Genomic DNA, 24612 nt, shown 5'->3' on the forward strand with positions numbered 1-24612 from the left:
CTCTGCTTAAGAGATGTATATTAAACGTGTAACGCTTATAGTAGAAGTACAGAATAATCGAAATATGTACAGTATAAGAACACAGACAAAACCCCAATATTTTCAGAATTTAATCAGTTATCAGCAAGAATATAAGCTCAATATTAATTCAGCTTCAAGTGAATTGATTCTATAAGACAATACTATTTTGAAAGATAAACACATAAGCACAAATTAGGTGAAAGTTTGTACATAACAAATACAGGGAAGCATTGCCTTGTTCCCAAAGAAACTGCAGTTACTAATGAGAGACAAGTCAATTGTCAAGAGAAGGCAGCAGAAGCTAGCAAGAAAATACAAAAAATCCTCAAGTTCATTTATGCCTGAGTCTTTCAAGAGTCTTTTTATTAAAAATAGACAGATATAAGCATAAATAAATATAGAGCTCAAAAGAGAATGAGAAGAAATATCTTTTCTGCTTTGAAAATGCATGAGGCTGAAGTGGAAATAAATTGGGTAAGATTTCTTTGAGGACTGAATTTTCAGCTAAATCTCATAAATACTTTAAAAAATGTTACGACCTGTACTGACTGCTACTGAAGTGGAATGGAACTTGCTGGGCAATAATGGTGAGAATAAGTTCAGCATTTTGGAACTGCTGCTGTTCTGTTGGAGATAAATTCCTTTTTGTGAATGCTAAACTTTAGGTGGTGACCTTACATTGCTTTAAAAATGAACTATAAGGGCATAATTGGTATCTGTCTCAGCAAGCTGATCGAAATAAAAGCTAAATTACAGCATTCTTTTTCTTAAACTCCATTTGCAATTTGAGCCACTTAAGTAGCCTTTGCTTTCACTCCAAACATCATTTATTTTCTTTGATGCCAGGAAAGAATGTGCATCTAAGACAAAGTGACCACCACACGTTGGGTACTTTATTACACTAAAACTCAAATAGCTTATCAGAGGTTTGTTTGCTCACTTTAACAAAAATAAATCAAAACACAGGTATTTATCACTGTTTTATTACACATATTCAAGATATTATGCTCACTTATTCTTAGTTTTCTGCTAATTCTACAATTATTTACCGAAAACTTAGAGACTCAAAATCACACAAATTTACTTTCATAGAGCAGTTGTTCAATATTCTAATCACAATCATTAGTTAATTTATGAAGTCATCCCAGATCCTCCAGTTCAACCAGTGATAGGAACGTAATAAGAAATTTTGAGTAATAATAAATAATTTTGAGTAATAAGAAATTTTGAGGGAAGAAGTCAAGCTCTCACTATTTGCAGATGATATGATAGTATACATAGAAAAACCTAAAGAATCCAGCAGAAAACTACTGGAAGTTATTAGGCAATATAACAAGGTATCAGGCTACACAATCAATGTACAAAAATCAGTGGCATTTCTTTATGCAAACACTAAATCTGAAGAAGAAGACACCCAGAAATCACTCCCATTTACTGTTTCAGCAAAATCAATCAAATACCTAGGAATAAAGTCGACCAAAGAAGTGAAAGACTTATATACTGAAAACTATGTGTCACTACTCAAGGAAATAGAAACTGATACCAAGAAATGGAAAGATATCCCATGCTCATGGATTGGAAGAATAAATATCATCAAAATGAATATTCTCCCCAGAGCCACATAAAAATTTAATGCAATACCCGTCAAAGTTCCACCAAGCTTCTTTCAGAGAATAGAACAAACACTACAATCATTTATCTGGAACCTGAAAACACCTAGAATTGCCAAAACCATCTTAAGGAAAAGAAACAGAAATGGAGGCATCACACTCCCAGACCTTAAACTATATTATAAAGCCATTAACATTATCAAAAGAGCATGGTACTGGAACAAAAATAGGCACACAGACCAGTAGAACAGAATTGAAAGCCCAGAAATCTAATCTTTGATAAGGGAGCCGAAAGGATTAAATGGGAAAAGGATGCTCTCTTCAATAAATGGTGCTGGGAAAACTGGGTTGTAACATGCAGAAGAATGAAACTGAACCACTTTATCTCGTCAGAAAAAAAAATCAACTCCAAATGGATCAAAGACCTGGATGTCAGACCAGAAACAATCAAATACTTAGAGGAAAACATTGGTAAAACAGTTTCCCACCTACACCTCAAAGACATCTTTGATGAATCAAACCCAATTGCAAGGAAGACTAAAGCAGAAACAAACCAATGGGACTACATCAATTGAAAAGCTTCTGCATATCCAAAGAAACTATTAAACAAACAAAGAGCCCCCTGACAGAATGGGAGAAGATCTTCACATGCCATACATCAGACATGAAACTAATCACCAAAATATATAAAGAGCTCAGCAAACTTAGCACCAAAAAAGCAAATGACCCCATCCAAAAATGGGCAGAGGATATGAACAAAACATTCACCTCAGACGAGATCCAAAAGGCTAACAAACATATGAAAAACTGCTATAGGGCACTGATTGTCAGAGAAATGCAAATTAAGACAACATTGAGATACCACCTCACTCCTGTAAGAATGGTATACATCAAAAAGGACAGCAGCAACAAATGCTGGAGAGGTTGTGGGGACAGAGGAACCCTTTTACATAGCTGGTGGGAATGTAAATTGGTCCAGCCTCTGTGGAGAGCAGTCTGGAAAACTCTCAGAAGGCTAGACATGGACCTTCCATATGATCCAGTAATTCCTCTCCTGGGGTTATACCCCAAGGACTGACTCCATAACACCCAACCAAAAAGAGGTGTGTACTCCTATGTTCATAGCAGCACAATTCATAATAGCTAAAACCTGGAAGCAACCCAGGTGCCCAGCAACAGATGAGTGGCTGAGAAAGCTGTGGTATATATACACAATGGAATACTATGCAGCTATCAAGAACAATGAACCCACCTTCTCTGACACATCTTGGACACAGCTAGAAGGAACTATGTTAAGTGAGCTAAGTCAGAAAGATAAAGATGAGTATGGGATGATCTCACTCATCAACAGAAGTTGAGTAAGAAGATCTGAAAGGGAAACTAAAAGCAGGATCTGACCAAATTGTAAGTAGGGCATCAAAGTAAAAACCCTGTGGTGAGGGGTAGACATGCAGCTTCCTGGGACAGTGGGGGGTGAGAGTGAGTGGGAGGGATGGGTCACAGTCTTTTGGTGGTGGGAATGGTGTTTATGTACACTCCTAGTAAAATGTAGTCATATAAATTACTAGTTAATTAATATGAGGGGGAAAATTAATTGTATGTCTTGAAGTTTTTCAAAACACAAACTGAATCTTTTCAATATATAGGCTGTGTAATTGATATGCAGACTCTCTCAAAAGCCTAGACCAAGTAGACTAGAAGCAACCAATAGCACAGGTATATACAAGATACTGGGTACTGTACAGCAAACCCTAACAAAAGGACTTTTCAAAGTTAACCCAATTACCAAATAATGTGATGATAACATTAACTATCGATTGTCTTTTTGAACCCTAAGACAGCAGGAACCTCACACCTCCACTATAGAGCCCCTACTTCCCCCAGTCCTGGAACCATTGGATAGGGCCCACTTTCCCGTATGCCTCTCCCAATCCATTTCAAATAATATTGCATCTGCCAGTCACAACCTAACCAACGCAACGATTGCCACCTCAACATGCTTCACTTCAGACTGTGTCCATAGACTTCACGTGTGGAATGACAACCCTTCAGCTTCATTACTCGGGTAAGACCTTTCCTTTCACAATATACTCTAATTCCATCTCAGGTGGTTCACTTTCTAACAAAGTCCCAAAACCTAGATATACACCAGTTTCTGTGAGAGAGAGCATATGTTCACACGTATCCATAAACTACTGCAAAATATATACCTGAAAGCAGTATACTAGAGTTTGCAGTGAGTACCTCCCTAACACTTCCTCTCCACTATTCCAAGCTTTGGGTCCATGATTGCTCAACAATTTTTTTGGCTTTGTATGTTAACTCTCTTTTCAGTCACCAGGTTCCAGATGCCATCAGGATGCCGGCCAGGCTTCCCTGGATTGAAGACCCCACCAATGTGTCCTGGAGCTCCGCTTCTCCAGAGACCCACCCTACTAGGGAAAGAGAGAGGCAGACTGGGAGTATGGACTGACCAGTCAACGCCCATGTTCAGTGGGGAAGCAATTACAGAAGCCAGACCTTCTACCTTCTGCAACCCACAATGACCCTGGGTCCATGCTCCCAGAGGGATAGAGAATGGGAAAGCTATCAGGAGAGGGTGTGGGATATGGAGATTGGGTGGTGGGAATTGTGTGGAGTTGTACCCCTCCTACCCTATGGTTTTGTTAATTAATCCTTTCTTAAATAAAAAATAAAAAATTAAAAAAATAAAAATAAAAAAACGCATAAACTGAATCTTTTCAATATATAGGCTGTGTAATTGATATGCAGACTCTCTCAAAAGCCTAGACCAAGTAGACCAGAAGCAACCAATAGCATAGCTATATACAAGATACTGGGTACTGTACAGCAAACCCTAACAAAAGGACTTTTCAAAGTTAACCCAATTACCAAATAATGTGATGATAACATTAACTATCGATTGTCTTTTTGAACCCTAAGACAGCAGAAACCTCACATCTCCACTATAGAGCCTATACTTCCCCTAGTCCTGGAACCATTGGATAGGGCCCACTTTCCCGTATGCCTCTCCCAATCCATATCAAATAATATTGCATCTGCCGATCACAACCTAATCAACACAATGAAATGAAATTAAATTATAAACAAGTGGTGAAGCTTGTTACACTATTCTCCTCTTCTGGAATTATACAGCAAGTAGTCTTCAAATAAATTCATTTATTATCTACACAGTATCTTTTTCATCCATGTTATTAAGACATGATGGAGGAAATGATGTTATTCAAAGGTATGATTTTGTTACACATAATTTTGTTTAGAGTAACTGTTTCTTTGAACCTTCACAATAGTAAGTTAGAAGTTAATGTGTTATGGACCGTCCAGTCAATGCCTATGTTCAGCGGGGAAGCAATTACAGAAGCCAGACCTTCTACCTTCTGCAGCCCTCAATGACCCTGGGTCCATGCTCCCAGAGAGATAGAGAATGGCAAACCTATCAGGGGAGGGTGTGGGATATGGAGATTGGGTGGTGGGAATTGTGTGGAGTTGTACCCCTCCTACCCTATGGTTTTGTTAATTAATCCTTTCTTAAATAAAAAATAAAAAATAAAAATAAATAAAAATAAAAATAAAAAACGCACAAACTGAATCTTTTCAATATATAGGCTGTGTAATTGATATGCAGACTCTCTCAAAAGCCTAGACCAAGTAGACCAGAAGCAACCAATAGCATAGCTATATACAAGATACTGGGTACTGTACAGCAAACCCTAACAAAAGGACTTTTCAAAGTTAACCCAATTACCAAATAATGTGATGATAACATTAACTATCGATTGTGTTTTTAAAAAAATTAAAAAAAATAAAAATGAAATTTTGAGTTGGCATTTTAGCTCCTACCTTTAGTGATTTAATTAATTAACATAATTAATTAAATATAAGTTAATATAATTCTGCACCATTCCCACCACCAGCATTCTGTGTCCCCATCCCCTACATTAGAAACCGCAGTACTGTGACCTACCAAGGTCACAGATATGGGTAGATTATTATTTCTATAACTGTGTGTGTGTGTTCATTTGCCCATTTTTCCTATGGTCCTGCTTCCTCTTCATTTCTAAGTCACACCTGCACCTGTTACTACTTTGGAATTTCTTTCCTTTTCCCTTCTTCTTTCTCTAGGTGCTGAAGTACCTATTATTTTTTATATTAAAGTTTTTATTATTATTATTATTTTGTGGCCACTAAGGTTATTGCTTGGGCTTGGTGCCTTTACGACAAATGCACCACTCCTGGCAGCCATTTTCCCTTTTTTTTTAAAATTTGATAAGAGAGAAATTTAGAGAGAAATAGGAGCTAGGGAGGGAGAGATAAAGAGATATCTGCAGCCTTACTGCACTGCTCATTAAGTTTCCCTTGCACATGGGGAGTGGAACTTGAACCCAAGTCCTTGCACATTGTTGAGTGAGCTCAACTGGGTGAGACACTGTCCAGCTCTCAGAGAATAACAGTTTAAAATTTTCCATTAAAGAAAATTTTCTTCCAACCATAAGACAAATACAAACTCTAGTTGCTTTTATAGTGTGTAGATTTTATTTGTAAATGTCAGCAGAGAGCAGAAATGTCACCTTTCCTTAAAACATGAACTGTTATCTTGTATCCAGGTAACTTGAGGACGTAGTGTGCCACTTTCTTTGCCCAGATCACAAGTCTAGTGTCACAGGGACTTTTTTTTTTTTTAACTCTCTTGCTCTCAGAAAATTCCCTTTACTTTATTAACAAGACATAACAAAGGAGCAGGGTTTCTATGTCTCTTTTCCTGAAAATTAGTCTCAGTTGTTGGAGACACACACTGTTAGAATTCCTTAGGGGGCAGCCAGTAACCACATCTATATCCATTGTAACTTCACTTCTGTGGACATGACAGCAGTGGAGAGCCAGAAATACACTGGGCATTTCAGATCATGAGGAGGCCCTGGGAGAACTCTAGGATGAATCTCTCTGGATTGGTGACAGACTGTGAGAGCACCTCAAATTCCTGCAGTGTATTAAGTTCTTCAAGTTATATCAACTTGTATTGCTTAATGTATATACAGCTCCAGTTTGCAACCTGGAAATGTTCTGGATATTTATTTCACAACAGTGAAACAGTGTATATGCACTTAACACCGCTGAACTGCCTTTCTTAAAATGGCTCAGGTGGCATATTTTATGTAATGTGCTTTTTAAAATAATGATAAAAAAGTTACCACCAACATGAGAGGCCAGCACATTTAGCAAAGGCAGTCTTTCTCCAGGAAGGAACTCTTTAAGCAAAACATAAAGCATTTTTTTAAAAGCTTTTACGATGCTCACAGTTGTATCTTTCTTTGATTTCAGCTCTTTCCCCTGTTTCTCTCTATCTAAAATGCATTTGACTGTATTTGCCACAGCTCTGGTAATTGAAATGGTCTCCAAATATTTATTTTTTGTCAAGATATTTGGGAATAAAATGCACCCTCTAGAGAAGAGTAAATAAGCAGATCTCTATCTCCATGGGGGTTTGGGTTTGGGCTACATTTTCCTTAAGTACTCACTAAAGAAACACAAACCAACTTTGGAACTGTCACAGTGGCATATGGAGGCTCAGCTGGTACCCAGACAAAGACCAAAGTCAGATTGCAGAAATATTCAAAGATGTTAGACTTGCATGCTGGCTGTTTGGTGGGGGTAACTGTAGCATCCACACAACTTATAAAAAGAAATTAATTCAATTCTGGGAATAACCAATAAACTTCTAGGGTAAAATTTAAGAGCACAGAATCACCACAATAACTTAAGGTCCTAAAAGTAATATCCAGAGCAGGGATGACAGACTTCTGAAAATACTTTGTTTTACCTGAACTCTCTTGGTACCACTGGATAAAACTAAATATGTATAACATTTAGATAATGAAAATAATAACCAGTGCCCTGTTACATGTATGAAGCACTGTCAACTTTTAAAATATTTTTCACTTAATGTTTTGCAACCTTATTTTATAAAGAATTTTGTGAAACAAACATTAGAAGGATTTGGAGCTGAAACACAATAGATGGGGCCACTTAGTGGTTTGTCTAACATGGGATTAAGGCTTAGGTTTTCTGAGTTAGGCTACTTTATAGCTATCTATTAAAATCTGAACATTTGGCTAAAGCATTTAACAAATCTCCAGGTAAGAAGTTGAATTTTATTTTTCTGCCACAAGGATTTTCATTGGTGCTTCATGCTTATACAATTCCACTACTCCAAGTGGACTTTTTTTTTTTTTCATTAGGAGGTGAGAGACATAGTGCAATCAAATAACATAGCATAGCTCCACTACTCAGGAAACTTCTGCTCTGCATATTGCTTCCATGTGGTACCTGGGGGGAAGTGCTCTTGTTCATGGTAAAGTGTGCACTCTACTGGGTGAGCTACTTTCATACCTCTGGTATTTATTTTTTATGTTTTTACTCCATCTCCTATAAAAGGATGTGAACTTAGCCATTCAAAAACTGAACAAATGAAGAAGAAATATGCCTTGGCATCTTGGGTGTATATTTTAATATTCCTCAACTTTCTGGCTGTTCACTGTGTGTCAACACAGTGGCTTTCAGTTCTCTCCCTTAATTATGAATAAAACATGTAATTGTTCCATGAAGAGATCTTCTCTCCATTCTTTTTTTAATTTTTAAAAATTTATTTATTTTCTTTCTTGTTGCCCATTTTTATTGTTGTTATAGTTATTACTGTTGTAATTGATGTCTTTGTTAAGACAGAGAGAAATGGAGAGAGGAGGTGAAGACAGAGGGGGAGAGAAAGACAGACACCTGCAGACCTGCTTCACTGCCTGTGAAGTGATTCCCCTGCATGTGGGGAGCCAGGGGCTCGAACTGGGATCCTTATGCCAATCTTTGCGCTTCGTGCCACGTGCGCTTAACCCGCTGCGCTACCCGACTCCCTTTCTCTCTTTTCTTAGCCCCTTTATTCCTTTTCCTCCACACTCTCTTAACACAATAATGGGAAGATATTATGTGTGTTCCATGTGGAAGAATCTGAGAAAACCAATACAACTCACATACAGAGTGACTAAAATCCTACAAGTAGGAAAGGGGAGGTAGTTTAGCAGGTGACAGACTCCAGCTCCAGAACTACATGGGAGACGGCATGGCAAGAAGGTAAATTCTGATGCTATGGTACCCACTCTCCCTTGCCACTCTGATTGGTAAAATCATGGTCCACGAGGCTCAGGGTTCATACACACAAAAATACCTGAAGTTTCCTCCAGTGTGGTGGAAGCCAGACTCAAACCTAGATCACACATGTGAAAAAGCAAGTGCACTACCCAAATGGGTCCTATCTTGCCAGCCCTACATTCCTTTTGTCTTTCTGGCGAGGATTTGACCAGTAATTTGGCGATACTAGAAAAAAATTAATTCTTAATCTGATTAAAGACTTTTTTTTCTTTTTCTGTTGTGGACCTAATCAGATAACTTGGGAGATCATAGCAGAAGAAGGGCCTATCTTATCTACTAGAACTACTCTCTCACGTCCCCCTCCCTTACAGTCCCCTTTCTCAGTGGATCCCTCCTCCTTACAAATGTTAGAGATGTATGTGGGTTGGGGGGAGGGGTGCAGGGGCAGGCAGGAAGGGTAAGGGTGGGCATCTATGAGTTCATTTTTAAAATTAATACAACGGGAATTACAAGGTTCCCTGAAAGGTTCCTACTGGGGTTGGAAAATCATCAAGCCAACAGTATCAAGAGAAAGATCAGTTTCATTATTTACTCTCTTCTTGTTCTTATATCACAGACACACCTACTAGGACTTCCATTTTTCCTGCTTATGATGACTGCATTCTGGCTGTACCCAAAGATTTGTGTCCTCCCTATCTATCTCTCTATCTCTATCTCTCTGTCACTAGGGTTATAACTGGGGATTTGGTAACTACACAACTTCACAGCTTCTAGCAGCCATTTAAATTTTTTTCTTGGGGCTGGGTGGTGGTACACCTAATTAAGCACACATATTATCATGCACAAGCACCCAGGTTCAAGACCCTGATACTGATCCCCAGCTGCAGAGGGAAAGCTTCATGAGTAGCGATGCAGTGCTGCAGATGTCTCTCTGTCTCTTCCTATCTCCCCTCCCCCTCAATTTATCTCTGTTCTATCAAAATAAATAAAGTAAAAAATTTTTTTTTCTAATTTTCTTTCTGGTTTTTGATAGAGAGACAGAGAGAGATATGAAGAGACACTTGAAGTACTAATCCACTACTTGTAAAGCCCTCCCTCCCCAAAACCCTCCCAGCTTGTGGGGATGTGTCATTGCACATGGTACAATCTATGCTCTAATGGATGTGTCACAACCAGCCCATGACAGATTTATTTTTTCCTCCAGGGTTATCACTGGAGCTTGGTGCCAGCACTATGAATCCAGGGCTCCTGGTGGCCATTTTTTCCCATTACATTACATAGGACAGAGAGAAATTGAGAGGAGAGGGAAGAGATAGAGAGTGAGAAAGACACCTGCAGACCTGCTCTGTAGTTTGTGAAGCATCCATCCCTGCTCTAAGTGCGGAGCCAGGGACTCTAACCTGGATCCTTGAGTGAGTCCTTGTATTTCGTACTATGTGCTCTTAACTGGGTGTGCCACTGCCTGGCCCCACAGAATTGTCTCTTCAATAATCCCTGGTACTTTTCCTCAGAAGTGACTAGATGGATGACCACTCCTATTATCTGAGGAACCCAGAAAGTCTTAGATGCAGAGTAAATCTTCTAAAAGTCCAACTTCTTCAAACTCTGAAAACCACACTGAGCATGTTTCCTTTCCTTTTTTTTTTTTTTTTTTTTTTTTTTTGGCCATTCTGTATCCACTTGTGAGAAAATCAGATATTGAGATACTGTACCATAAAACTTCTTTTGTAGTTCTGGGCTTTCTTCCATTCTTTTAGTTTTCACTCATGCTTCTGAGAGTGGTAACCACTTCTCAATGTAGAGCCACAAACTACTCTCTATAGTTTCTGCCATTCCCAAACACAGTTAAAATTGGGAATGGAAATACCCAGACCCCATTTTCTGGCCTCTTAGACTCTATTTTCTCCCAGGAACACATTTCCTTTTACAGTAAACACAGGCTGTCTGTTTCAGAGTATCTGATCACTATTGTGCTGTGTGACACAAACAAATCCCCTAAGAAATACTAATGGAACAGGGTGTGTTACTCTGTCTAGACCCACAGTTTTAAGGCATTAATGATGAGAAAAAGCGGCTTATGCTATTTTAAGTCTCCTAGAAGTTTTCAGATCCATCTTAAGATGAAGATTGTTTTAGGAAAGGCAGTTTTATGAACCTTTACATTACAAGTTTTCAGGCTGTCTTTATTTCAAGTAATGAAAATAACACATATTATTATTATTTTTTAATATAGAGGGTGAAAGAAAGACATACAGAGAAAGAAAGAAGAGACAGAGAAGAAGAAACATCGGCCAACAACAGTATGCTTGGGAAGCTTCCCCTTTGTATTTGGAGGCTGGAGACTGGGGACTTAAACCCAGGCATCAGCACATGGTAATACATGCACTCCAATGGGTATGCCATACTTGGCCTCTACAAGTAAATGTGTGTGTGTGTGTGTGTGTGTGTGTATCTTTGCAGGCTATTATGACAGTGAATGGGAGGGTGACACTGAGGCTACTTCTAAGCAGAAACTGAGTTTTTCTCTCTCCCAGGTCTAAAAGAAACTCTGAACTCCCTCCCCTAAACGGAAATGTCCCAAGATTAGGGATTTACCCACGGAAAACAAAAACAGCTATCTGAAAAGATCTATGTACACCAATATTCGTAGCAGCACATTATGTTAAAAAGTGCAAACTCGGAAGCAACCCAGATGTGGCCCAACAATGTATGAATCACTAAGGAAGTTGCAATACATATACACAGTGGAGGACTATTAACAGCTATTAAGGTGATGAGGTCACCTTTGCAATACTGTGCTCCGAACCCAAAGACATCATATTGAGTGAGACAAGCCAGAAAGAGAAAGACCAGTATCAAATGATCTCACTTATAGGTGGGTATTAAGAACAAACAACAGGGAAAACACAAAATTTGAATTGGGTGTGGCATATTGTACCAAAGCAAAGGACTCTGAGGGAGGGAAGAAAGAGACAGGATGAAAGGAGATTGGGACCCTGCGATGACTCCTAAACATCAATCAAGGGGGAGATGAGAGTTTGTGCCTAAGTGTTAAAGATATACTCTAAACCATTAACCCTTCAATAGGAAGAGTTATCTGTCAATGGCTATGTTTTAGCTATCTATGAGCAGTGAGGAGTGATACTCATATGACGTTCTTCATCCTCTGTTGTAATCCTCTTATCCCTAACTTTTAAACCAAGATTTAAAAATTAGTCTGTGTTATAATTTAAAAGATTAATAGAAAGGTCTGTAGGAGGATTTTTCTAGGCAGCAAAGTGACAGCCTGGCAAACTAAAGAGAACGAGCCGGCTGGAGGATGGGGCTGAATAGAGTGAAATGAAGTGGCCTGGACTCTGATAAAAAATGATCTCAGTAATGTCCTGCACATGACCAAGGTCAGAGGCTATATTCTTCTTTGGGTATTAAATACAACAGTGACCTCTGATGGCTGGAGACTTGAGGACATTTGAACTATACTTAGAGATGAAAACTCTTTACATTAAAGCAGCTATGTTTCTTATTCTTGTCATATCCACTGGTTCTATTTCTAGTCTCCTCCCACCTATACCCTCTGACACTTAGGATGCTCCCACAAACTACATGACATTTGAACAAAAAAAAGTCTAAACTTCTCAGTGATGTTTATTTCTAACCCTGCCACTCTCTCCATGACCTAAGCAAGAAATGGAGAAAATATTGCCAAGTTCTAGTCAGTACGTGCAATTACATTAAAAGCATAAATTATCCAGCCATGATAAATATTTAGCGTCAATAAAATAGGAACATAGAGGTGATTTGGTGCTGATGTTTAGTTTATATACTGCTCCCTTCCTTAATGTGAGTTATCTCTTTCTATCTGTTCTCTGCTAAAACGTAGCTGAAAGACAGGCTTTCAAAAAATGTTTAGATAATTTTTTCCCCTCAAGAGGTCCAGATCAGATTTTTTCCAGTAAGTGTCATTTTTGGCATGGGAAGCTAAGGTCAATTGAGACCTTGTGGGCTTTAAAAGAAACTAATATCATTACTTTAAAGAATGAAGATTACCCAGAACTTAAGAAAAGTCACAGGAACTGTGTGTATTCTGTCCCAGGTTCTATTTCTGATAACCACCACATGCCACAGCTTAACTTTGTTCTGTCACTTTGTCTCAAAAAGATTGGCACACAAAATAATCTTTCTTCTTTTTTAAAGTATTTAAAAATATTTTACTTATTTTTTATTTTGGATATAGAGAGAGAAAAATTGAGAAGGAAGGGAGGGAGCAGAGACAGAGAGAGACACCTGTAATACTACTTCACTACTTGTGAAAGCTTCACCCCTGCAGATGGGGAACAGGATCTTTAATCTGGGTCGTTGTGTACCATAATGTGTGCACTCAATCAGGAACATCACCACCCATCTCCCTTGTTTTATTTTTTTTAGAGATAGTGTAAAAGAAAGAAATACATTGTCATGTATATATATACACATACATATCAATTCCTTATCAGAAGAAGAGAACCAGAGCTTCACTTCTGGCACATATGATGTCACTGATTGAACTTGGGACCTCATACTTCTAAGTCCAACACTGTAGCCACTTTACTATCTCTAGGGCTGCCAGGAACAATCTTTCTATTGGAGATAACTGTCTTACAAGCAGGACAAACATCTATAGCATCTGATTTTTTTTTTTTTTTGTCATGCAATGCATCACATTATGGGAGAATCCTCCCTCTGCCTTATGCTCCAGATGTCTATCTCATTCATTAGCTCAACAAAATTATGTCACTATTCAAGAAAACAGACAAGGACACAAAAACGTAGAAAGATAGTCCATGTTCATGTATTAGAAGAGTTAATATTACCAAAAATGAATATTCAACCCAGAAGCATATAAAAACTCAATGTAATCCCTACCAAGGTCCCACCAACTTTTTTTTTTAAGAGAACAGAACAAAGGCTACAAAAATTTATCTAGAACCAAAAAAAAGTTCTTGAACTGCCAAAACAATTTTCAGAATAAAGAACAGCACTGGAGGCCTCACACTCCCAGATTTCAAACTATATTACAGGGCTATTATAATAAAAAAATGAGGGAGTCGGGTGGTAGTGAAGTGGGTTAAGCACATTTGGCGCAAAGCACAAGGATCAGCATATGGATCCTGGTTCGAGCCCCCGACTCCCCACCTGCAGGGAGTCGCTTCACAGGTGGTGAAGCAGGTCTGCAGGTGTCTATCTTTTTCTCCTCCTCTGTCTTCCCCTCCTCTCTCATTTCTCTCTGTCCTGTCTAACAACGACAACATCAATAACAATAACTACAACAACAATAAAAAACAACAAGGGCAACAAAATAAAAAATTTAAATTTATTTAAAAAAATAAAAAATGACTGGTACTTGAACAAAAATAGACATACTGACCTGTGGAATAGAATTGAGAGCCCAGAAATAACTGCCCACACATATGGACATCTAATCTTTGACAAAGGGGCTCATACCATTAAATGGAGGAAGGAAAGCCTCTTCAAAAAATGATGTTGACAGAATGTGAGCTCAGACCTAGGATGCAGAAGCTATATCGGCTCCTGTACTGAATATGGGCCCCAGATCAAATCGATGTGGTTTACAGTAACTATTTATACACTTTCCCCTTATTTGGGAGCTACTCTCTTCCCTGATCCAGCTTTCTAGTCCTTTCTCCAACTATGACTCCATCTTCCCAGACAATAACTTGGGTACACCTGCATATTAGATGTCAGGCTCAGGCAAAAACTAGTAAAATCATGGGCCCCTTGGAATATACCTAAAATATACCTACTAGCTTTTCCCAAAATGGAGACCCCAAATCTTTTCTGCAATATTCTTGCCTTTAGGTTCATGATTAATCAACAATTTGTTTTGCTTTATATATTAACTATTTTCAGCAACCAGGTTCCAGATGCTACTACGATGTCAACCTGAGTTCCCTGGGCAGACAGACGGACCACATCAATGTGTCCTGGAGCTCTACCTCCCCAGAGTCCTGCCCCACTAGGGAAAGAGAGAGACAGGCTGTGAGCATGGATCAGCCTGTCAATGCCCATGTTCAGCGGGGAAGCAATTACAGTAGCTAGACCTTTCACCTTCTGCACCCCATAATGATCCTGGGTCCATACTTCCAGGGGGATAAAGAATAGGAAAGCTATTCTGGTGGTGGGAATTGTGTGGAATTGTACCCCTCTTATCCTATGGTCTTGTCAATATTTCCATTTTATAAATAAAACTTTTAAAAATGTAAAAAAAAAATGGTGTTGGGAAAGTTGGGTTGAACATGCAGAAGAATGAAACTGATCCAGTACAATTACCTACATCCAACAGTAAACTTCAAAAGGATCAAGGACTTGGACTTTAGACTAGAAACTATCAAGTACTTAGGAGAAAATGTTGGCAGCACTCTTTTCCATCTAAATTTTATAGGCGTCTTCAATGATATAAATCCAATTGCAAGGAAGACTAAAACAAAAATGAATCAATGGGACTACATCAAACTAAAAATCTTCTGTGCAGCAGAAGAAACCACCACTCTAACAAAGAGACCCCTATAGAATGGAAGAAGATCTTTACATGCCATACATCAGACAAAAGGCTAATACCTAAAATATATAAAGAGCTCACCAAACTTAGCAACAACAACAAAAAAAAACCCAAATGACCCTATCCAAAAATGGGGAAAGAATATGAACAAAATATTCACCAAAGAAGAGATCCCAAAGGCCAACAAACGTATGAAAAAATGCTTCAAGTCATTGACTGTCAGAGAAACATGCAAATAAAGACAATAATGAGGTACCATTTCACTTCTGTGAGGATGTCATACATCAGAAAGAATAGCAACAACAAATGCTGGAGAGGCTGTCGAGGCAAAGGTGCCCTCCTGCACTGCTAGTGGGAACGTAAATTGGTCCAACCCCTGTGGAGAACAGTCTGGAGAAACTCTCAGAAAGCTAGAAATGGACCTACCATATGACCCAGCAATTCTTCTCCTGGGAATATATCCAAAGGAATCAAACACACACATTCAAAAAGATCTGTGTATACCTATGTTTACAGCAGCACAATTTGTGATAGCCAAAACTAGGAAGCAACCTAGATGAGTGGCTAAGAAAGTTGTGAATATATATACATAATGGAATACTACTCAACTATGAAAAATAGTAAATTCACCTTCTTCATTTCATCTTGAAAAAAATCATGTTAAGTGAGATAAATCAGAAAAAGAAGGATGATCTCACTCAGACAGAATTTGAGAAACAAGAACAAAAAGGAAAATACAAAGCAGAACTTGGACAAGGTTTTGTTGTGTTGCACTAAAGTAAAGTGGAAAGGAAGTTCAAGTCCTGGAACATGATGGTGGAGGAGGATCTTGGCCATGGCTTAGAGTGATATGCAGAACACTAAGAAATTTTACACATTACCAATTACTGTATTGATTATTGACTGTAAACCATTAATCCCCCCATGGGGGGAAAAAAAGAAGAAAAAACCTAGTCTGGCTTCCACTGCTGCCCTACACAAGCCTTTTACACCTAGGAAAAGGAATCTCTGCTCCCCAGAATCTCCACTCTTTGGAGCCCTTTGCTTATGTAATAAGGATAATGACCTGCTTGTTGCTGTCACTAAGAATTATATCTACATAAGAATTCAACTGAGGTGGTCTGGGAGGTGGCACAGTGGATAGATAAGGTGCTAGACTCTCAAGCATGAGGTTCTGTGTTCAATTCCCAGCAACACACGTACCAGAATGATAACTGGTTCTTTCTCTCTCCTCCTATTCCTATCATTACTTAATTGATAAATAAAATATTTTTAAAAAGAATTCAACTGAGAAACATCAGGAAGATCCTTACTATTGTCTAAGGGATTGCTGATGATTATGGTAAAAAGAGACTTGTGAAGATGTTCCAGAAGAAATTTGCCTGTAAAGGTACTATAATTGAGCAACTAGAATATGAAGAAGTAATTCAGTTATAGGGGCATCAGTGCAAGAACATATGCCAGTTCCTTGTAGAGATTCCTTGTAGATTACTTGGAGTGTCTAAGGACATCCAGCTGAAGATCATGGGTTTTAAATGGTTTTGAACTCACTGACACTTAAATGAGGATTTCCTTACAATGAGTAGAATTTCCGTTCTGTTCATTGTCACAAGTTTAAACACCTCACAGCTTGTATAATGTAACCATTTGGGTCTGCTTTTTAAAAAAATTTCTTTATTGGGGGATTAATGGTTTATAGTCGACAGTAAATACTATAGTTTGTGCATGCATAACATTTCCCAGTTTTCCACATAACAATACAACCCCCACTAGGTCATCCTCTGCCATCATGTTCCAGGACCTGAACCCTCCCCCCTCACCCCAGAGTCTTTTACTTTGGTGCAGTACACCAACTCCAGTCCAGGTTCTGCTTAGTGTTTTCTCTTATGATCTTGTTTTTCAACTTCTTCTTCTTCTTTTTTTAATATTTATTTATTTCCTTTTGTTGCTCTTGTTGTAGTTATTGATGTTGTTGTTGTATAGGACAGAGAGAAATGGAGAGAGGAGGGGAAGACAGAGAGGGGGAGAGAAAGATAGACACTTGCAGACCTGCTTCACTGCCTGTGAAACTACTCCCCTGCAGGTGGGAAGCCGAGGGCTCGAACTAGGATCCTCTTGCTGGTTCTTGCGCTTTGCGCCACCTGCACTAAACCCGCTGCGCTACCACCCGACTCCTATTTTTCAACTTCTGTCTATGAATGATATCATCCCATATTCATCCTTGTTTCTGACTTAGCTTACTTAACATGATTCCTTCAAGCTCCATCCAAGATGGGCTGAAAAAGGTGAAATCACCATTTTCAGTAGCTGAGTAGTATTCCATAGTGTATATAGACCACAACTTGCTCAGCCACTCATCTGTTGTTGGACACCTGGGTTGCTTCCAAGTTTTGGCTATTACAAATTGTGCTGCTATGAACATAGGTATACACAAATCTTCTTGGATTTGGGCATATTTGGTTCCTTAGGATATATTCCCAGGAGAAGAATTGCAGGATCATAGGCTAGGTCCATTTCTAGCCTTCTGAGAGTTCTCCAGACTGCTTTCTACAGGTGTAGGACCAATTTACATTCCTACCAGCAGTGCAGTTCCTTTGTCTTGGGGTCTGCTTTTAACTTGGACTAGTTTAACTTCTTCATGCAACAAAGTGAAAAGAGCCAATAAATAAATAACAACAACAACAAAACATATTCTATTTAATTTCCTCTAGTATTTAGAATCATATAAATTCTTCAAATATCTAATTTGCTTTTTTACTCTTACTAACCTATCTAATATTAATTTATTTTCTTCACCATTCCAAGAAGTACCCAGGTGTGCAGGGAAATTTTCCTTCTGTGTCCCAAAGAAGTTATGTTCCAAAAATCTATTACAGTGAAACTTACTTTCTACTGGGACTCCATTTGATAACCAGCTGATTCTGGGCTTGGGTTTGCCATTAGCTCTGCAAATCAGGGTTCCATCCTCTCCTGGGGACAACACAAGATTTTGAGGTGCCATGATCCAGTACGGCGCCGCTTTATTGAGGAAAGAAGAAAATCTGAATCAAGTAACTGTTCAAGCAAATTTGGCATACTGAACTATTTTAAAAGTAAAAATAAACTACTTAAAATATTTTTATTAGTTTCAACTTTTCAGTTCTTTTTTTATTTAAAAAAATTTTTATTTATAAAAAGGAAACATTGACTAAACCATAGGATAAGAGGGGTACAACTCCACACAATTCCTACCACCAGAATTCTGTATCCCATTCCCTCCCCTGATAGCTTTCTTATTCTTTAATCCCAAGAGTAAATGGACTTATAAGAAATGCTTCAAAATACTTCGTACTTTCGAAAGAATGTTTAAAAAGGCTGCCATACATACATTATTTGTAGACCCTTTTAAGTATAAGCATATTTACATTAATTAATCAGACATAAAAGAAGAGGAAGCTTTATCTGAAGTTGAAGAATGATTCAGATTCAGTGATAGCTAAGAAACATAAATTTGAATTATTTTTTAAATTTTTATTATCTTTTTTTTATTGGATAGAGACAGTCAGAAATCAAGAGGGAAGGGGGGAGATAGAGAGGGAGGGAGACAGAGAGACACCTGCAACCCTGTTTCACCACTCACAAAGCTTTCCCCCTGCAGGTGGGGACCAGGACCTTGAATCTAGATCCTTACACATTGTAATATGTGTGCTCAACCAGGTGTGCCACCACCTGGCCCCATAAATTTGAATTCTTAGCCTGACAGAACACAACCTATAATAAAGCTGATTAAGCAATTTTTAAAACTGCATTTTTTTTAAATTTCAGAATAGTAGAGTGTTGCCATAAGCCTTTCACACAGCTTTCTCTCTTATTACCATCTTACAGAATCATGATACAGTTAGTAAAACGAGATACTATCACTGAATCTATGGCCGACTTTATTAGAATTTCCCAATAATGTTCTGTTTCTGTCCCAGATCTTGTCCTAGGCATTACATTGCATCCACTTGTCATTCATATTTCCTTACTTAGTTTCCTCTAATTTGACATTTTTAAGAATTTTTCTTATCTATCATGACCATGAGGACTCTCTATTTTTTTTTTAAAGACTGTTGTTCTGCAGAGCATTGATTAACTTGGGTTTTTATGATGTTTACTTGTGATCAGACTGAGGTTATGGGTCATGGACTCTCACTGCATCATATTAAGGATTACATGATTTCATACTGAGTATGCTAATCATGATCATTTGATTAACATAGTGTCTTCCAGATCTCCCCACTGCAAAGTTAGTATTTTCCTGTTTACTTTACTCATTGCAATAAGTTTATACAATAATTAATGATCCACTGTTACTCTTATTATTATAATGTTTTAAAATAAATCAGTCCCACACTCAAGCAGAGACAAAAGCAGAAGGACATTAAACTCCATCTCCTTGAGAGAGTAGTGGTAAAGAAATTGTGGACCTCTGTTAAAACTCTAGTAATTAATTTTCAGGGAGGGGGAGTTTGCGAATATCACATTTTGGTTTAAAGTTTTACCTACTAATTTTTGCATTTATAAGTGAATCTTGTCCTATCTGCAGTATTTATTACTATGAGATTTTAACAGTGATCTTCTCTTTCCCTCATTTCTCTGTACATATTAATTAGATTTCTAAAAGGCAGATTTGAGGTAGCTAATTTCTAACCTGATTAGATTGCTATAAATAGCAATGAAAAAAGACTTGAGGTGAAATTAATGGCGATATAAATGTACATTTATTCATTATTGAAAGAAATCATATAAGGTATATTTAAGCAAAGATTTAGGACCTCTCACTAAGGCAAGATAAATACATTTTAAACAGTTACATACCTTTAACTGTGACAGAAATGGTATGATGGATTGCTCCTAATGCATTTTTTGCTATACACTGGTAATTTCCAGAGTCAGCTTCTGAAACCTGAATGATCTGCAGAGTTTTCTTAAAATTTCTATAAAATGTCCGGTTGATGGGCAGTGTTCCATCTTCTTTTATCCAGTAAATAACTGGGGTAGGTCTAATAGGATAAAGAAATGATAATATTAAAAAATAAACTCACCTGCGACTGATCTGGAGAGTGAATTTTTGCATATGTTTACAACATTTATTTTTATTGACACCAGGGTTATTGCTAGGGCTCAGTGCCAGCACTATAAGTCCATTGCTCCCAGTGGATATTTTTCCTTTTTTATTAATGGGACAGATAGAAATTGAGAGGGGTAAGGAATATAGGAAGGAAGAGACAAAGAGAGACACCTGCAGCAAGCCTGTTTCACCTTACATATGGTAACGTGTCTGTTCAACCAAGTGTGCCACCTCCTGACCCTTAAAACAATTTTTTAATATAAAGATCATGAGCTACACAGATATTTTAGCTAGCAGCACACTTTTACAAATATGCTTTGCATTGAGTTGTAAGTACCATTTTCACATGTTCAGAACTAGTAATTTCTGAGTAGAACATAAACACTCACTTCAAAGATGCAGCGAGAATGCTAGAATGAGTTACTTTGTGTTCAAATTTTTGATCAATAAAGAATTCTTGGAAAATTTTATATGAAGTCACTATGCCCATCCATAAAATTATCATGAAACCTATGGTTACTTTTAAAATATTTAAAAAAATATTTATTTATTTTCTCTTTTGTTGCCCTTATTGTTTTTATTGTTGTTGTAGTTATTATTGTTGTTGTTATTGTTGTCATTGTTGTTAGACAGGACAGAGAGAAATGGAGAGTCCAGGAGGGGAAGACAGAGAAGGGAAGTGAAAGATAGACACCTGCAGACCTCCTTCACCACCTAGGAAGCAACTACCCTGCAGGTGGGGAGCCAGGAGCTCGAACTGGGATCTTTACTCTGGTCCTTGCATTTCATGCCATGTGCACTTAACCCACTGTGTTACTGCCTGACTCCTGAAATCTATAATTACCTTAAATTCTATAATTTTTATTTGTTTTATGCATATATATACATAAAATCATTTTCTTATTTTCAATAATAGAGCTATTTAAAAAAGATTTATTTACTTTTTATTAAAGAGAGAGGGAGAGAGAGAGAGACAGAGAGAGATGTCAGAGAAGTACTCAGTTCTGGCCTAAGTAGTGTGGGGATTGAACCTGTGCATTAAGAGTGTGAGATAGAAGCCTAGTCCACAACTAGTGATATTTTAAAATGTCACACCCATTGATAGTACTAAATCAAACTCATATTATTCACACTATTTTCTCACCAATGTTTTTTTCTTTTTAAAAAAAATTTATTAATGACTTAATTTGATTTAAAAAAATTTTAAGATAATAAGGGTATAATTCCACACTGTTCCCACCACTGAAAGGTATAGTAGTTCTCCCAAGGTTATAGATACGGGTCAACTATTATTTCTATAACTATATATCTATATTTGTATATATTTCTATGTTTCTTTTCTCCAGTGTTAAGTTTTATTTTTTTAAATTTTGATGGATATCACAAGAACTTGTAAACTCATTTCTTTATTCTAGTAGCATTCTCACAGATTACCCCAGGTTTTCTACATCTACAATGATACTGTATTCAAATAAAACAGCTTTAATTTTTCCTTTCATGAGGAGGGCCATGTGATGGCACGCTTGGAGAGTGTGCACATTACCATACACAAGGACCTGGGTTCAAGACTCTGCTCTCCACTTGCAGGGGGAAAAGTCATGAGCAGTGAAGCAGTGCTTCTTATTTCTCAGTGCCTCTTATTTCTCTTTCTCCTCTATCTCCTCGTCCTCCCTCAATTTCTCTCAGTCTCTATCAAAGAAAAGGAAAAAGAAAAAATTCATAACAGAACAATAAAAACCCATTCAGCACAAACATTTACCAAGTATTGAATATATACCAAGAACTGAGTTCTATGTTGGGAAAATAGATGAAAACAGAAGAATTTATGTCCTCAGCAATATCACAACATCCATCATTAGAAATACTTGTGGGATTGATTATAGAATTATTTATATTAATAGTTTTTTTGATTGAATAAGAGTATATGAACATATATATTTGATGAAACAATTTCTAAACCAAGAATAACATGAATATAAAAAAGGGAGGAAATACAAGTCACTTTGAAATGCAAAAGATGTTAAAGACCAGTGTAGGGGCCAGGTGGTGGTGCATCTCTTAATAGCACACATTACAGTGCACAAGGACCCAGGTTCAAGCCCCTGGCCCCAACTTGCAGGGGTAAAGCTTCACGAGTGGTGAAGCAGTGCTGTAGGTGTCTCTCTGTCTCTCCCCTTCTCTATCAATTTCCCTCCCCTCTCAATTTCTCTGTCTCTATTCAATAAATAAATAAATAAATCATTTAAAAAAGACCAGTGTAATCTGATAGCATATTCTGGTGTTTATTTATAGTCACATTCAATTGCATGTCATAAGATCTGGTGAAAGGATAATATGGACAGAACATGGAAGCACAGTATAAACATAACTACGACATGAGCTGTTTTGGAGGTTAATTACTACATTAAGCAGTAGTCAAGAATTAGAATTTTTTTCTTCTATTCAATATAAATTTTATGTTTTTTGCTTTGTAAGTGACTGAGCTCAATCTTAGTTGTACAACATTCAAAGATTAAAACTTCTTTTTGGAAATTTTATTTAACTTTCAAATAACAACAATAATTTAGTTTCATGGACAGTATCATTTTGGGGCAGGGAAAGCTATTAAACTGTGAGGAGGGGTGTCTTGCCTAACAAAAGATGAGAGGCTAGTAGGATAAATCATTTTCTAAAGTAACGAAGGTGAAATTGCAGGGTTTTGTTATTGTCTTGTTTTCTGGTGAGGAAGATGGATACTTAACATATTTTTAAGATAGGGTCCTTCTAGTTTCAGTTACTAGAGGAACTGGGATATATGGTATGTGATTTCCTGACATGGCCAGCAGAGGCCTCCAGTGGTATTATTTTTGGAGACTGATTCTGGGAAGGAAAATGAGTTACTAGGTCAAGTATAGCACAGATCGTAATATAAGAGAGGGTATCTTGAGGTTTCTTTCTTCCTTCCTTCCTTCCTTCCTTCCTTTCTTTCTTTCTTTCTTTCTTTCTTTCTTTCTTTCTTTCTTTCTTTCTTTCTCTTTTGTTTTTCAGCAGAGAATCCCATACCAAAAGGTCTGTGGCAGGCATAAGAGGGTAATATATAAATGACATATCTCTGGTAAATGGAAACAAATGTGATTTTAAGCCTTGGCTCAAATTAGTGGCTTATTCGAAAGCAAAAGCAAAGAAAAATAGGATAGTATATAGAAGTTGCCCTTCTCAAGAGACTGGCATACTTTAATGATGACTCTTTAGTCACTACTAGGCCACTCCATCACCTGGGGCCCTAGTCAGGAAGTCCTGGGATTCACATATAGACATGATGGGCCTAGACCTCTAATAAATCCTTCTCACCACTATCACTGTCATCTCCATCAGGAACAACATAATGGACCCCTCTGTGGGCCCCTGTTGGATCTGGCCCTCAATGTGAATCAACAAGGGTAGGGAATGTTCCATTTTTCCGAAGGGAGGTTGGATAGCATAGTCTGCCTATATCACCCAAGGATGATGGGTCTTAAAATTGGCATAGCCTGAAATGTTCTAGCTGTGACCATGGAATGTGAACTCAGACCCACAGGGATGCAGAGTTACATAGGCTCCTGTGCTGACTATGGGTCCCAGATCAGATCGATGGGGTTTACAGTTAATAATATTTATACACTTTTCCCATATTTGGGAGCTACTCTCTTCCCTGATCCAGCTTTCGGGTCCTTTTTCCAACAGTGACAACATCCCCCCCAGACAATAGCTTAGGTCACCTGTATTACAGTTAACAATATTTATGTACTTTTCCCATATTTGGGAGCTACTCTCTTCCCTGATCCAGCTTTCTGGTCCTTTTGCCAACAGTGACAACCCCCCCCCCCCCCGCCAGACAATAGCTTAGGTCACCTGTATACTGGATGTCAAGCGCAGGAAAAAACTAGTTGGGTCATGGGTCACTTATAATATACCTAAAATAGAGATCTAGCTTTTTCCAAAACGGAGACCCCAAATCTCCATCCACAATATTCTTGCCTTTAGGTTCATGATTAATCAACAATTTGTTCTGCTTTCTATCTTAACTCTTTTTCAGCCACCAGGTTCCAGATACTAACATGAGGCCAACCTGACTTCCCAGGGCAGACAACCCCACCAATATGTCCTGGAGCTCCACCTCCCCAGATTCCTTCCCCATTAGAGAAAGACAGAGACAG

General features: G+C 37.9%; 1 protein-coding gene and 1 pseudogene across 23 annotated transcripts in view; one reads left to right on the plus strand and one right to left on the minus strand.

Annotated features, from left to right (window-relative positions):
- The window catches only part of NRCAM (neuronal cell adhesion molecule), a 376126-nt gene that overhangs the window by 65378 nt on the left and 286136 nt on the right, over nucleotides 1-24612 (minus strand). For all 23 annotated transcript variants that reach the window (XM_060196425.1, XM_007528302.3, XM_007528300.3 and 20 more), the window contains 2 exons: nucleotides 20185-20369; nucleotides 18232-18363 (listed from right to left, as the gene is read on the minus strand). In XM_060196425.1, the coding sequence (XP_060052408.1) occupies nucleotides 18232-18363; nucleotides 20185-20369 (317 nt within the window). The remainder of the gene's footprint in view (nucleotides 1-18231; nucleotides 18364-20184; nucleotides 20370-24612) is intronic.
- LOC103118140 (eukaryotic translation initiation factor 1-like) lies at nucleotides 14-16890 on the plus strand (annotated as a pseudogene).

The sequence above is a fragment of the Erinaceus europaeus genome, chromosome 8, assembly GCF_950295315.1.
Source record: "Erinaceus europaeus chromosome 8, mEriEur2.1, whole genome shotgun sequence".
Classification (NCBI taxonomy): Eukaryota; Metazoa; Chordata; class Mammalia; order Eulipotyphla; family Erinaceidae; genus Erinaceus; species Erinaceus europaeus.